General features: G+C 38.4%; 2 protein-coding genes across 3 annotated transcripts in view; one reads left to right on the top strand and one right to left on the bottom strand.

The window, feature by feature from the left end:
• CCNDBP1 (cyclin D1 binding protein 1) overlaps positions 1-3919 on the top strand; it is a 16566-nt gene extending 12647 nt beyond the window's left edge. For both annotated transcript variants that reach the window (XM_072403770.1, XM_072403769.1), the window contains exons 10-11: positions 682-728; positions 1581-3919. In XM_072403770.1, coding sequence (XP_072259871.1) covers positions 682-728; positions 1581-1689 — 156 coding nt within the window. In that variant the 3' untranslated portion in view covers positions 1690-3919. The remainder of the gene's footprint in view (positions 1-681; positions 729-1580) is intronic.
• A 1177-nt stretch (positions 3920-5096) lies between these two features.
• LOC140325756 (protein-glutamine gamma-glutamyltransferase 2-like) overlaps positions 5097-16352 on the bottom strand; it is a 25604-nt gene continuing 14348 nt past the window's right edge. Inside the window, exons 11-17 of the mRNA XM_072403768.1 lie at positions 13943-14109; positions 13088-13221; positions 12133-12293; positions 11249-11509; positions 9383-9537; positions 8126-8259; positions 5097-6520 (exon numbers count right to left, since the gene is read on the bottom strand). Coding sequence (XP_072259869.1) covers positions 6352-6520; positions 8126-8259; positions 9383-9537; positions 11249-11509; positions 12133-12293; positions 13088-13221; positions 13943-14109 — 1181 coding nt within the window. The 3' untranslated portion in view covers positions 5097-6351. The remainder of the gene's footprint in view (positions 6521-8125; positions 8260-9382; positions 9538-11248; positions 11510-12132; positions 12294-13087; positions 13222-13942; positions 14110-16352) is intronic.

Genomic DNA, 16352 nt, shown 5'->3' with positions numbered 1-16352 from the left:
TCGTCCAATCCGATCCGCCGGTCCGGTCGTTCGTTTCCAACGACTTTCCTCGTTCGTCGGCGTCGTTGGTTACTTTTTTACGAACGATTATTTGCCCAATCGATCGTTCGTCGTTCGTTTTGAACGATAAAAATTGGAAGTGTGTACGCACCTTTAGTCTTCTTAAAAGGTCGATCCTTTCAAAACAGATATTACAACACTTGGTATAGTCAATAGAGTTAAACTACCTAACAGTTTCTTATATCCCTTAGAGGTGCTATTGGTGGAAAATATATTTTTGAGTTCATGATACCACACACACTGGTAACACATAAAAGTGGGTGGTAACAGAGTAAGGAATATGAAAGGGGGGATCCTTTGCTAGAGTATCTAAGACCTATAGAAAGCCAGTGGTGGATGCAGCCCAATATTTTTGTTTTATTTTTTTTACACTGGTGTGCCCCAGAGTAGGGCTTTGAAAACAAAGGCAGGCAACATTGCTTTTGTCTGTATATTTATTCCATAATTCTATCAGATAATTACTATATTTGTTTTTAACTTTTTTTTTTTTTTGTACATAGTTTCTACAGGATCATAAATGTTTAGAATTTCTAGGCCTGTTGCAGTAATATTTTTCTTTAGCGTAGGTATCTTCATTCTTAATCATATATTTTATATGCTTCTTCCTGTACTGTGTTATAGGCTGCAAAGTTGTCCTCTGTGCTGAAGAAAGTGCTGGAGATCACGAGGTTTGTGGATTTTTTATTGTTTGAATATAGATCACCCGACTCGGTCTTAAAAGGAGTCTAAACTTTTAGAATAATATTGATCCTTTAGGAGGCAGGGTTGTAGATTCAAGAATAGGATTTTCAGGGGAGATCCTGAGGACACGAGGTCAGTGTAGTTGAATGTTGATGTCAGCAGGAACTTCAGGAATATGAATGTTGCTAATGGAGCAAGACACATGACCCTCATGACTGCCAAGACACCTGTCCCAGCATAGGAACCCCTTGGAATAGGTGCTAGGTATTTTTCTGAAGCTCACCTACATTTCTATAATGTTACCTCCAAAGAATGTTAGAGTGGATCTAAACTAGATGAGAAAAAATGACTTTTATGATAAGATGGAAATTTTCACTTACAGGAGGTATACAAAAAAAAAAAAAACATTTTTCCTAGAAAGGAAAAACATGCCAAGTACTGAAACAAAAGCTGCTCTTTCATTGCATAGAAAAATATAAAGTGTAATATTGTAATTTTTCTATCAGATGACATCAACACATCCAATAATTGCTTACATTTATTTATTCAGCTAAATCCTGCCCTCTCATTGGCTAGCATTACTGCCTTGCTGTCCAAGATCATTATAAGTTTGTAGTGAATGTGCTTCAATTTTCTTCTAGGGTCCCAAAAAATAAATCTAATTTAACTATACTGGTCCTGTAAAATTTGCTTGGTTTATTGGTAGCTTCTCAGGGGCAGGGACCAAATGTTCTATGTAAAATTTTTTCAAAACATATTGGAATTTTAACAAAGTAGGAGAAACAGATGTAGGTCATTCATTATTGTTCTTTATATAATAATTATGTTTTGTCTTGTAGGTCAAGCCACGTATGTCCTGACACGGAAAGCGGCTGGGTGCAGTTCCTTAACAATGCGATTGACCACAACATGAACAAAATAAAAAACTTGACCCAGGATGCTCTGTGATTTAAAGAACTCTATACTCCTAATCTATGGCTGCCAAAGCTGGAAGGCACAGCTCCATCAAATCCCATTGTAGCTTTTAAATGAAGTGGGCTTGATATGTAAAGATGTGTTGGCTTTTCAGAAATCATTCCTTGGACACATAAATGACTTTTCTCTTCCATAGATATTTATTCTACGGGCAAAACATGTTTGTGTTAGGATTACTGCCTAAGGTTTCTGCCAATCTAAAACGAACATTTTTTATTGTGGGTAAGATCCCAGCAGCTTGAAATGAGGTGTGCATGTGATTTCGTCCTCTGCATACTACATACTACATACTACATACTACATACTACATACTACATTTGCAGAAGTTATGGAGCAGTTCTAGGTACATTATGTTCTGTGTAGAAATTCTTCAAAGATTGTGATGGGCAAAGCATAGTAAGTTAGTTTCAATGATATATTAATGAAAAGGGTACAAGAATGCATAACGCCGAGGGGCCCTCAAGCTCTGTGTGAGAACAGTGGTCTCTCTGCAGGGGTCTGACATGCCCGTCATTGATAATGAACCATTACTCTATAAATCTGAACACTCAAGCTCCTTGCTGGTTGCTGAGTTCCTGGCATTAGTAGTGAAAGTGTCAGACCTCTGAATAGAGACCATTCATTTTTTATTCTTTACAAAATTCTGCTTGACCTTTATTTTTACAATTTTAAAGTAAAAGTAAGACCCACAGAAAACTCCTTTCCCACACAATAGTACATTACAAAGAAAAACCTCAAGTGGTCTCAAAGGTTTAATATATAAATTCTTTTCCCTAGACCTACCAGATGTATTGGGGTATTGTTGAGTAAACTGTCACTGCTCCTAGCTGACACTCAGCCAGCGTGTCCAAACATCCCATGAGTAAGGATTAGAGGTTTTCAATATCCGGCCATAGCAAATTCGCTCAGCAAGCTCACAGCCCATCCAAAGCTGACATAAAGGCAAATGGCTAAAAAAAAAAAAGCTGAAATTCTTTACCTGCCAACATATGTAGTTCTGTCCAATTACACTTTTGATGCATTCACCCTGCAAGGGAAGGGGGTGACGCCACAAATTGTGGTATATCTGCAGCTTCCTGTATTACTTGTCATCTTACCGGACTAATGGACTCCTTTTGTAAGTTAATTTGCCCCCCCAGCTCCTGGTTCTCCAGTGCATGATTGATTATCATCATTGTCTAATGCAAGGACTGCAGCGATTTACCATTTTACTTCTCGTTTCTGCTATGCAATGATTGTGGGAAAATGTCATGCAGATCAATCCCAGGCAATTACGCTTCTAGTTCTTTAAAAGACTTACATGTAATGAATACATAAACTTACTAAAGCATGCTTTTTTTTATTTTTTTGGGAAAATTAGGAGGCTGCCAGTAGTGGCCTTCCGAATTTACGGGCTATGTTTGGCATTAGTACTTTCCGAGTTACTGATCTAGAACATGTAAGCAGTCAATTTATGTAAATCCAACAGGTTTGCATTTTGCTGAAGAATTGTGTTTTTTTTTTTTTTGGCATTCCTTTTTGACATCTCAGGTCTGCTGGTCACATCTAGCCTTCTTAGTCTTGAGGTCTACATGCATTTGCTAAAACATCACCTACACATCATTTCTCTAGTCTTTGTGTCTCTGTACATCTATTTGTTCTCCTCCCTAGAATAGCATTTGACAGGGTGCAAAATCAAAGGAAAGTTGTCCTTGTATTGCAAGAAATGCTCCAGAACAGTGATTTAGTGGCTATCTTTCTTGTGAGAATAGGGTCTTAGGTCATTCAGGAGCCCATGGATTTTCTATGTTCTCACTGTGTTTATTTAGGTTTTCTTCCATATCCCAAAAACGTACTTGGAAATAAATTGGCTTCTCTGCAAACATTAACCTTAAACTAAGAATTGCACATACCTATGGGAGAAACATTAGATTCTGAGGTCCTCTGAAAGACAATGACACAACTATGGATTCTGTAAAGGGATGGCGAAGATGTTATAACATTATTCAAAAGCATAAGCATAAATGAGAATCTTTACATGGGCCTTTATAACAAGAGCACCAGTGCACTCCTAAAAACAAGCTCCAAACAAGATTGGCTTGATGAAAAGGCAGTTATTTTGGACAATTACATCAAATATGTTTAGACGTGCGTGTGGCTTGTAATGCATCTATTCATATAACATTGGTTTATGCAATGTCATATAAAAATATTTATTTTTTAACCCTTTGACTTTTTTTATTCTGGTGTTTTATCTTACAATTACTGCCATTTATTCAGAGAGTGTCTCTGTTTCTGATCTAATTTACCGTATTTCATGTGTGTTGTTTGCCTGTAGATATCTATAAGCATTTAACAGACTGCTTCATGATGATTCTTGGTGCAGCAGACTTTGAGTTGTCATTTATTCAAGTTACCCTCTAGACCAGTGATTCTCGACTTTTTGTTTTAACATGGGGGAACCCTTGAAATAACTTTCAGATCATGGGGGAACCCCTACTCAATTTACTATATACTATATACTCCACAGCTCACAGTATATTAGTGTGGTGGTCGGTAGGAAGAATGTCTCTTACATTGGTGGCCAATAGAAGGGATGTCACCCTTACAGATAGACAAAAAGATTATTGATGAAGGTAAACTTACCTGAGAATTTCAAACTGCTCATTGCTCAAGGAACCCATAGCAACTTCTTGAGGAACCCTGGGGTTCCACAGAACTTTTGTTGAGAAACACTAGAGCAAAGTTTATTAAAATATGTGTCAGGACCCAAATTCATTGTATGTGTATGATTCTGTAAATAGATGATTGTGCCTAATGATACCCTAGATTTTCTTACAATCCTAGCAGTAATTCCTGGGGGGAAGGGTCACATCATGATTTTCTCTATTAGGGATTGCAATAACCCTGCTGATGCCTCCATGGACCCCAGTACTGTAACATTTTTCTTATTTAGAACCCAGGATGGAAAAGTTTATGAACCACTGCGCTGTGGTATACCCCTTTGCCTAGTTTCTGTATATAAATGTAAGGAGGTGATGAGATTGAAGGGTGGGGAGACAACCTGGGCCAGTAATTCAACCCTTATGGAAAAGGTGAGGGCTCGAATGAGAAAGGTGAGCGGGGTGGGGGGCTGTACTAGGAAATTAAAACTTTTTAATGTGTAAATTCCCTAACAATTTTAAAGACATATCACCAGTTAATACATTTTTATGGAATGGAAAACGCTTTGAGGAAAGTACTCAATGTATCTTGACTTTTAACTTCTATTGTTTATTTTGGCGACAGGGTTCTGTTAAAGGACTGTGGTTGGCCCATATGAGAGAAAATTAATCTCGATGCATTTCAACCTTAAAGCGGCCACAGAAACATGGAAATTTTTTAGTTAACTTCAAAGCATGTCAGTTTGTGTTCTATGTTTATTTTATATTTCACAAAACAAATAATGCAGTCAGTATGCTGATTTTGTAGCACAGTGCATAAAACACAAGAAACTGGGCAGTAATGTTCCTTCCTTTGTGACAGCTTAAAGGAATATTTAAAAGTCCAAGAGCAGCAAGCTGCATGGTCTTGTCTTTACTGATCTTAATTCCCACTGGTCACCTAAGTTCTCCAAATTTGGAGTTTAGCCTTGCCCTTTAAGTATCCAATCACACAACATTTATACATTCTTTATTTTAAGGTAGCAGGGCAATGGATGCACATTGACTCTAAAGCAAAAGAAGTGGTACTCTCCCATGAAGCAACGTTCACTCGAAGATTAGGGGGTGCATAATGAAAGGCTTTTTACAAAATGTAGGTAATAGCCAATGTAGTTCCATTTCTTAGATTTTTTTAAAGAACTTTTTGCTTCTGGGGTCCATTTAGATCATTGTGTTTAGGTTAATCACATAATGTGGTGCCATTTTTTTGACCTTACATTGGGATGCATCCGGAGTCATGTTCCTTTCTTTTTTTTTTTTTTTTTTTGTTGTGTAGCCAGCCTATTTATCATTCACTTTCAATTGACTGCCTGTTGGAGTGCGTTAATGCACTGCATAGATCTAAATGGGCCCTAAGGTTTCAAAGGGCTTTTATGGATTTTACTTACTATCAAGCTATTACACCACTAGTAATTCTTGTATGGCGGGAAAATGAAACACTCCTGTTGTCACATAGCAAGCAATGATCATGTCCATGTGCTTGAAAGTTAGATGCATAACCCTGTGTAAAACTCAAAAATATATACAGGACTATTCAGCAGTTAATCAGGGTAGTTTAAATATAAATCATTGCTGTCATTTCTCTTCACTTCCTGTCCAGGTGACTTTACTAAGGGTATAGTAGATGGTTTAAAATGTTGAAGACTTTTGTTGCAATCACTTTTCACACTAAAAGATTTTCCTAATTTTCTGTCTTGAAGACCATTGAAGCTAGGGCAGGAAGTAAAGGAAAAATCTCCTCAAAAAGATATTGACAGTGGTTAAAAAAAATCATTCCTCAACTTATTCAAAACGTCACTTCAATTCCACATGGCAATATATTCTAATAGTTTGGAATCCCAGTGTTGGCAGTTTGGTTATCACTGCTTTGGTTATGGTTTGTAGCATAGTCCACAATGTCTATTTAATGATTTTTTGGAACTTCCTTGTGTTCTGACCAAATGACTTTTCCGATTTACTTGGTGAAGATTATTCTAGATGGTATGACCTCAATCCCATGGCAGCTTGTCACTTCTCTGAACTGCCTGCATTCAAATTCCATGCGGAATTTCAGTAGCCCTTTTTGAGTTGGAGAAAAGGTGATGGTGCAATCTCTTTTATTTCCTGGGTCAATGTTATCACATCTGTAATAAAGATGAGAGGTATAGTGAGCTCAATGCTTGCTGTGCTTTATCTGAATTCAAGTCATATAATAATTATCAACCAACAATCCTACTTACCGGTCTAGAGGTTCCACTACTGGATCAATACTTTGTGGGCAGGTAGGATGAAGAAGCTCATTATGGCAGCATACGCACGTATGTTTGTAGAAAACAAAGCTCATTATAGTAAAGCATGAATATTGAAAACTCATTCCAACTGTGAAACATGTTGGCTGAGTATAACATTATGGTGCTGCATTGATGCCCCAGTGGAGTGATCATTAGTAAAGTACAATTACCATAAACACATTGTACGGTCCAATATTACTCCACAGATAAAGCTGGAAGAATTTGGCTTATACATGACTAGACACAAAATCATACCTCATGTACAATGTACTGTTGCCCAATTACCCACTGGGGTGGGTGTTTAGCTTGTACTTTTTTCATAGGGCCTGATTTATGAAAGCTGTCCAAGACTGGAGAGAATACACTTTCATCAGTGAAGCTGGGTGATCCAGCAAACCTGAAATGGATCTGATCTAGGAGTCAAAACATTTGCCAGCAAATAGTTAATGACTTTGAAGAAATCCATTCCAGGTTTTCTGGATCACCCAGCTTCACTGATGAAGTGTATGCTCTCTAGCCTTAGAAAGTTTTAACACATTAGGCCCATAGTTGGTGGTGCCCAAAAGGGAATTATAAACGCTGGGACAAAGAGGAGTGTTTTGAGCAGCAAGCAGTATTCTTTGGGATCCATTTTGGATTTGTTTTATTGGCAGTTTTGACTCTTTGACTTATATAAAGCATTTTTTATTGCTGACATATTTTGCAACATGAAATATCTATTTCACTCTTCAGTTTCTTCCTATTGATTAAGTATCAGATGCTGGTGTATCAATTAGAATTTTCTCTGGAGCGTGTTCCAGGTGTTAGAGCAAGTCCCTGCTGGTTTCTACAAAGAATGAACTTTGCAGCTAGCTGTTTAGTGGGTTTCAATTTTTTTTTTATATTTTATTTTATTTTTTTGATATTTTATTTCAAAGTAATACAGCTGTAATTATCTGATAGGATCCATGTGGCTCCAAACATTAAAGTAAATCTGTGATTTGCCAACGAAGGGCAAAGTTATACATTCACTTAACTGACCACTCATCCCCTAAAGAACATATTTGCCTATCCTATCCTCAGTCTCCTGCTGCATCTTTCAGCATCTGAAAGTAAGAAATGATAGACTTGTATAGGCCTAAAATATACAAGGGCTGAGAACGTTCTTGAACCCCATAGGACCGCACTGATCCTGTTACCAAAAATCAACACTGCCTAGTTATTGCTCTACTTATGGTTCTAATGGTGTTACAATTCTCCAATGAATTTGTAATAAGGGGGATATAATAAAGGGAAAATTATACTGCAGAGAATCTAATCATTGAAGGCATGAAAACCTGACTAGTGACCCATTGATGACCACTCGGTTTGGTCTAAAATTATAAACCGATTGAATGATAGCAATTAAATAGGTTATTTATGAATAATGCTTTGAAAGTTGTCTGTATTTAGCTTTTTTTGACATTCATAAATACTTACTTGTAGGATCTCTCTTTGTGGATAAGTCCTTCTCCAGAAACTGTTACAGTACAGTCTTTTAGTTCCTCTTCAAGAGGGTTTGTGATTGTGATTTTGGCTGCTATGGGTCTGTATTGATGTGCTTCTTCTGGCATCTGTAAAAGTAATGGAAATATATTTGATGTAAATGCATAACCTGGACAAAACTTTCATCCATTGTTTTAATGGATCAGTGAAGAGTTAGAGCAGTGTTTCTCAACCTTTTACACCATTGGGGAACCCTTGAAAAAACTTTCAGGTCTTCAAGGAACCCCTCCTATAATTTTTATATCCACAGCTCACATTTTATTAGCTTGGTGGTCAGTGGAAAGAATGCCACCCTTACAGATAGGCCAACTATTAGTGTCAGCTAATCTAACCTGATTAACTAACCTGAAGACAAATTATTGATTGCTGAAGGAACCCCTAACAACCTCAGGAGGGACCCTGGTTATCAAACTGAGTAGGAGCCTAATGATCTAAAGTTCAATTTGGTGGATTTCCCATAGAGATAAAAAACGGCATTACACCCCAATGAGGCAAAAACATTTTAAGTAGAATGAGGAATAGCTAAAACGTCCATGTTTCATTGCTGTCAGTACCTAATTGTTTGGGTGACAACTGGGTAACAATTGTCACCCAAATAGGAATAGCTAAAACATCCATGTAACCCCCCTTTTTTTTTATATGGGTGCAACATTGCAGACTACAAAGCAAAATTCTTCTAGTTTACCTGCCTCTGTGTTTAACCTTTTTGTTGAGACCAGGAATGCCCCGGAATAGTTAGCAATGCATAAAAATTCTACCTAAACAAAATCCAACAGCCCCAATGAATGGGCACTATTTTTTCTAAAGCGTGTTTGCAGTTTGTTTTGACTAACTTAAGAATAAGTTAGAATAAGTTAAAATAAGCAATACATCATACAACCAAAAGATTTGCTCACTTGTTTTAGATCCTGGTTTGTATTTCTAGTCCTACAGGAGGGAACCCTTCAAAGGACAGTCCTTGGAAGAGCCGCCTTACCTAGGTGTAGAATCCGCTTACCTATCTACCAGGTATTAGTAGCTGATCACCTCCTCATCTTACTGTTTAGGGTTTTATTGTCTGTACCACCATTGGTAAAATTTTCTCTCAATTCCTATCCTGGTAAAATTGTCAACCTTCTCCCCCCCTTCCAAAAATGGTAGAATGTCCACCCATTGTGTTTCAACTTTATACTCCTAAATGCTCATAGTTACCTTGATGACAATCTGGGGTTTGTGCAGAATCACCTTCTTGCTTGAACAGTATGTCCTTGTGACATCTTTTACAAGGGCGGTGAGTTTTACCACACTGCTTTCCACTGGAGACACCGAGTACTGTAGTCGAGGAATCTGGGTTTGAATTAAATGACCTGATGGTGGAAAATCTCATTAAAACCAGAAAAGCACATACTTAGCTATACCATTGTTTTAATTTGCAAATAATTTAAATTAAATGTAAAAAGTTAAATTGCTGGTGGGCAAAAACTCATGTTTTTAATGTATTTTCTTTGTTACTTTGTAATGGTAAAATGGTTTAGCAAACCTAGTTGTGCTTTGTCATTTATAGGCTTCCTGCACCTTCCCTATCTCAAAACCGATGCAGTTGAATACTAGAAATGGTAAGGTAGATAATTTCTATGTATTTAAAAGCCTTTATAAATATAATAAGTATTTAATATCTATGGTTTTAAAGGCAAAACCATATTTTATTTCAAGGATACATCTTGAGTTACTATTGCTTAATTATCTTTTTCAATCAGTGGGTTGCTAGCCTATTGATTCTTCTGCTTCACATACTTTTACTAGATTGCTTCAGTTTATAAAATCTAGCAACATGCTGTGCTGTTTACTACTAGGGTATGTTGTGCATGACCATGCTGCAACAGCTGACAAAAGCTATCACAAAGCTGACATCTGTTTTAGTATCAGAAAAAGTGGCTTAACCCACACCTAAAGGCATTATCTTCAAATCCATGAGCTGTTTCTAAATCAACTTGAATTTTGTATCTAACTTCTGTTTTAAATGTAATATTTGTTTTATTTGTAATATTTGGAGGACCAATAATCTATTCATGTTAGTTCCCCAATTGTTTAGACAAATAGAGGTCAGGTTCACGTTCAAATAATCCGACGATTTTTCCCACGGGCGTGTTCATTCATAAACGCAACCTGCACGATTCGGGATCCTGAGAGGAGGAGTATCGCAGCTGCATTTATGAATGGAGCCCTGAGAATCCTCCTCTCAGTTGGAGATCCCTGGGCACTACAGGTTAGAATCAGAGCAAGCCCTCATTCTGACCTGTAGTGCCTTGGGATCACTCACTGACAGGAGGATTCCCACGGCTGTGTTTATGAATGCAGCCGTGATAATCCTCCAATAGTGATTTCCGATGGTTTCGCAAAATTTCACAAAACCATCAGAACTTCGAGGGAATTTTCACGAGAATGCCAGAGGCATTCTCCCTCATCTCTACTGGCCACCAACTATTACTGTGACACATCCATGGACCTTAAGTTAGTCCACAACATTTCTTAATACCTCCCGTGTAAGGGACAGATGTCAACCATGAATAAGGACAAATGTAAAGTCACAAATATGGTCTTACGAATAGTGAGCATTTGTAGAAGTCTTATATATATTAACTATATATCTAAATATGTAATAATTCTCCCTGCCTAATTACGTTAGAGTTCAGATGTTGTGATGTAGGTTTGCACTGGGAATGAAGAGCTGTGTAGTAGTCTGCTGGGTAGAAAATAGAGAATGCAAATATACAGAACAAATATGGCTACTCCAAGGTTTTTTAGAGATCTTGTGAGCATGAATGTGTGCCAGGAAAATGGGTATCAACTTTTCTTAGGTATAGGTCAAGGTTTGGGTCTTCTTTATATCACCAATCCTTGCTATGAACAAAAAGCCAGACCCTCATAATGCTTGACTGCATGACTTCTGTATCATACTTCTCTTGAGTTCCTGAACCCTTTTCTAAGAGCCTTTTTATTCTCATACAACTCTATAGGCCCCAACTAAGGGATGGCTTTAGTAGCCCCTGAAACACATCGTAATTTATGTTTATTTACCTTCTTTTGCCTGGAGAGCCACATCAAAGCTTTCTTGCCAAAAATGTACACTGCCATTACCATCTTCATCAACATATTCTGCAGTAAGGAAAACATAAATGGCTTTTTGTGCTTTGCTGTTGTTGGAGACTTTCAGGGAAAAGGGGATGTCATATCCATAGAACACCTCGCCTTCTGTGTGAATGCTGAGGCTGATGGGAGAGCTGGACTCTGTAGAACCTTCTGTAAATTTCTGGAATACCTCCCAGTGATGAACGGACCCTGCAAGAAATACAAGTATTTGCCTAGTTACCCAGAGTAATGCAATTTCAATTTGCCCACAGGCTGAAAAAAAACATCTGCGTTCTCATTGACTGTAGGACAAAAAAAAAAACTAAACAAAAGCTAATATCCTCAAAACCCTAACTGCAGTTGGTCCAAGGGAAAGCAAAAAACCCTTATAAAGCATTGTACAGTTGGAAAAAAAATCCTTCTGGATTTGATACTTAGTGAATAAAAATATATTTTATATTTTATGAGTTATTAAATAATTATAGCCAGTTATTTTATACATTTCAAAAAACATCCTGCCTTTTTTTGAAGCTATTATATCACCTTTTAATATACCATTGATTTTTTTAATATCTGATACACGTGTTGATCATCCCAAAAATGTTGTCACCCACTGACATCAATGCAATATTCCTTTTTATGATTATTCCTTTATTATGTTTTTAAAGTTGTCCTTTATGGGGGTGCAGTGGGGCCCATTTAGAATTTTGCTACAAAGCTCAGTAATTTGTAGCTATAAAGGGGGGAGGTTTTTGTCTCTGGCATGAGTCTATACCTTTATAAGTCCATTTTCCAAGCTTGGGAGCCCTAACTTAGTGCACCATGTAACTTACATTCTTCAACATTGCTGGGTAACACCTCTAAATTCTGAAAGCTGGTGATGACACCAAGGATGTCACTCTGCATCTGCACACAAAGTCTTCTTTCACCTTCTTGTGTTGGAGTGAAGGTTAGTTGGTAGATAAAGTTTCCTTCTGGCTGAACATCATTACATCTGAAAGTAGCAGTGGAAAAGTCAGTGGACCACATACCATGCAATTCTTCTGTTTCCCATATGTTTGATATGCAACTAAAGCCAAATCATTTCTTGTGCTCCATATGTCTATGGTCTATGGTTCTTTGGGTGGGGTTGGGGGGGGGTTAATGGTGTTTTAATGAGGGGAAATATTCTTTTTTTTCTCCGGTTAACCAATGCGAGGGTAACTTTCCAACTGGTTACAAGAACAGGTGTTCCCACCGAAAGGTTTCCAATCTATTTCTGTTTTTATAACAACTATAAAAAATGAATATTTATTCACTTTCTATTCCAATGGCAATGGTCACCAGGACAAATACAGAAGATGAATATATTGCTAGGAAACTAGCAATAAAAACATAAAGAAAAAAAAAACAAGTGCCCCCTATATTACGTTTAGTAATAAATGTACCTACAGTATTTCATCTTACAAGTTCAACGTATTTTAAGGGCTTTAACATTCCACTTTGCAAGGCTGGTTGGTCCAAGGAGTAATTGACTTACATAAGTTAAATAAAGGGTGATTCGCTTCAGAGGTCAGATGCTTTCCTCCACTAATATTATATTAGCTAGATGTGTTAAAGGATCTTGCATATCTCTATCCTAAAATGTATTTACTTTGATGATACTTTAAATGGAGAAATAAAAGCGAAACATAAATCCAGAAAAACAAGTGTACCTGACTGCCAGTGATAAACATATGATGTGGTATCCAGCAAGAGGAGCCAGAAAATAATTACTGGTATGATCAGTAAACATTTTCCAAAATGTACCTGTATATCCTTTCTTTATATAGCATCCCCTTGCCTGTAGCCTTTATTACAATATTCTTCAAGGTCTCCTTTAGTGGATTGGTTAAAGTCAATGTTGCAGTGACCGGCTGAAACTCCACAGCAATTTTTGGAATCTGTACAATAAAAAGCAAAATTAAAGATGAGAGAAGGCATCTCAGCATAAAAAGATTTAGAATTTCCTAATAATCATCCACACCAATACAACTTTGAAGTAGACGTTAGGTTTATGTATCAATTTCTATTCATTTGAAATATATCCATTGTTTCACATAAATTAGGAACCATGGACCCGGAAAGTTTCTAAGATCAAAGCACAAATATCTGACCATCACACCTACACTATATGGCCAAAATATGTGGATTGGGGATGTTTAATTAGGGATTTCAATGATTGAAATCAGGTTCATGCAATCCATTATACAGCAGCACTAGGACCTAGGGCCAGGAAAGACAGATAAACACTTTGGGGTCTATATTTAAAGACATTAATCTGACATTCACTGAAACATTCCAGGAGAATCCAAGAGAAACCAGGTCCATCTGTTTCAATGGCAATAATTGATTCTATGAGTCAATGTGCTACAGTTCACATAAAATGGAAATAAACGTTCCAGTAGGATGAGAGCTGAGTAAACTAAGAGATTACACATTCATAATCCACTGCTGGTCCTTTATTGTCCAATTATAGGCTGGGGCAAGGAAATTAGTAAACTGTAATGCTGAGCTGCAGGAGAGAAAATTTAAGTCACCACCTTAGCTCTGCTGGGTGGCATGGTTGTGTAACTCTCATGACTGAATGCACAGAAATACAACACAATACAATACAACTTTTACCTGTATTATTAGATTCGGTTTGCACACAGTCACGTCTTGTTCTGCCAGGGCAAAGCTGCTGGTTTGGCACTCTGGTTCTTTTACTAGAGCAGTCAATCTAAGAAGTTTATTTTCCAGGAGAACCTTCTCATACAGTGAGGGATTAATCCGGCCAGAGACACTTCTTTCTGGTGGCAAAGAAAGGTCAGTTTAGGTATAGTATGACATCAAAGTATAAAGAATGCTCATACTTTGCTTGTTTTGGGAGGAGGAACTATGGAGGTGCCCATACAGTTGCTTTTACTTACTGTCTCTTAGTCCTCTGCCATTAAATTGGACAATAAGAGCACAGTAAAACATACTGTATATGGTACTTCTGGGTTGGGGGGATCATATGATAGACATTCATAATCCTAAGGTAACCAGGTGCTGGTTTCTGGTCATTAACACAATTCACGCAGACTGGCAGTGGTATGGTTACTTTGCCCTACATGGACAAACCACAGAAAAACCTAGATCACATCTGAAGTAAATATATCGCCTTCATGTTTTAAAAAAGTGGCCCCAGCAGTACTTTCCATGATCTAGTGCTGCACTTCATGTCCTCCTGGTTTCTGCTCCTTCTCTGAATTATTGGCACCTAAAATGCATTTCCTGTAAGAGTAGGTGATAGGTCGAATCATCAAGACTCACAGTTGAAATATTGAGAGAAAAACTCATGTCATTATGTGTTTGCTATTCTTTTGAGAACCACTTATGTACCACAGAAATGGAAGAAAGCAGAAGCCCAAGACATGACATGAACAGACTGAATACAGCTCCAAAAAGGTACATATATAAAAAATTATTCAATGGGGGGGGGTGGTAGTCCAAGGTGGTTGGGAACCCCAAGTTCATATTAGTTGGGGTCAAAGTTTCCAAAAATGCTTTAAAACTAAGGAATTTACAGGTTTGGGCGTCCTGTGCCACTTTAAAGATATGAACCGATATTTCATCAAACCATCTCTTTGAGTGAATCACCATATCCCACTCCTGGAACTCAACAAGCTTAGAAGCCTCACTACAACCCATATTACTGGACTGCTTCTCCTGGACTTCAGTTTGCCACATTGTTTAATGTACGCATATGGTTCGCAATTATCTGTAAAAATGTATTATTCACCCAGCTCTCTCCTTATTGGCAGTACTCCCTGTCCTCCCAAGTCTCAGAACTCATTGTCTCTCTGCTCTTTCTCTCTCCTTATTTCTCTGTCTGTGCTCCTGTACCATTTTTCCCTACTGATACTCTCTGGTGACATCACACCCAACCCTGGTCCCCCACGCAGCCTCCCCCCTTCCATACACTCTCAGCAAGACACTTCCTTCTCCTAACCTCATCCCCATTCACCCTACCCATAAGTCCTTACCTCTCTGGCAGTCTATGGAATGCCTGATCTGTTGGCAAAAAATTAACCTTCATACGCAACCTTCTCCTTTCTTTTCTCTCACTGAATCTTGGATTTCCTCCTCTGCCTCTGCTGCTGCTCTCTCCTATGGAGGCCTGCACTTTACACATACCCCCAGACCTGGCAACAAAGTAGGGGGCGGTGTGTGTCGCTTTCTCTCACCTAACTGTACATACAGAGTCCTTCCTTCCCCACCCTCTCTCATTTTCACCTCTTTTGAAGTCCACTCTGTCTGTCTCTTTAGCCCCTTACCCCTCATTGTTGCTGTTGTCCATCGCCCCCCTGGCCCAGTCTCACAATTTTTGGATAACTTTGCATCCTGGCTCCAACACATTCTTTCCCATGACCTGCCCACCCTCATCCTTGGTAACTTTAATGTTGCAATGGATGAGCCCAACCTACCCTCCTCAGCCAAACTGCTCTGCGTTACCTCCTCATTTGGACTCACTCAGAACATCAATGGACCCACACACATAGCCTTACACACTTTAGAGTTGGTATTTTCTAAACTCTGCAAGCTCACCCTTCTTGACAACTCACCAATTCCCCCTTTCTGATCACAACCTTATCAAATTCAACCTATCGAACTCTTGCCCTCCCTTGCCACATCCCAGACAGGGTCAATGGCAAAGAGATATTCGTAACCTTGACCACAACCTTTTCTCAAACTGCCTTGCGTCCCTAACCCCTGCCCTCTCCAAAATCACCTCCCCAGATGAAGCTGCCACCATGTTAAACCACTCACTTTCCTTGGCTTTGGATAAAGTAGCACCTGCCACCTTCCGCCACTCCCGCCCTGGCAACCCCCGACCCTGGCACAGCACTCACACCAAACAGCTACAAAAGACTTTTCGTGCAGCTGAGCGCAAGTGGAGAAAATCTGGCCTCAGCGCTGACTTAATGGACTACAAAGCCAAGCTACAAAACTTTAACACAGAGCTCACTGTCACCAAGCAAAATTATTTCTCCGCAGTCATTTCCTCTCA

This window comes from Pyxicephalus adspersus, chromosome 3 (genome assembly GCF_032062135.1).
Source record: "Pyxicephalus adspersus chromosome 3, UCB_Pads_2.0, whole genome shotgun sequence".
NCBI classification, from domain to species: Eukaryota; Metazoa; Chordata; class Amphibia; order Anura; family Pyxicephalidae; genus Pyxicephalus; species Pyxicephalus adspersus.
The sequence above is the reverse complement of the archived record's forward strand: the minus strand, read 5'-3'. Positions and strand labels throughout refer to the sequence as shown.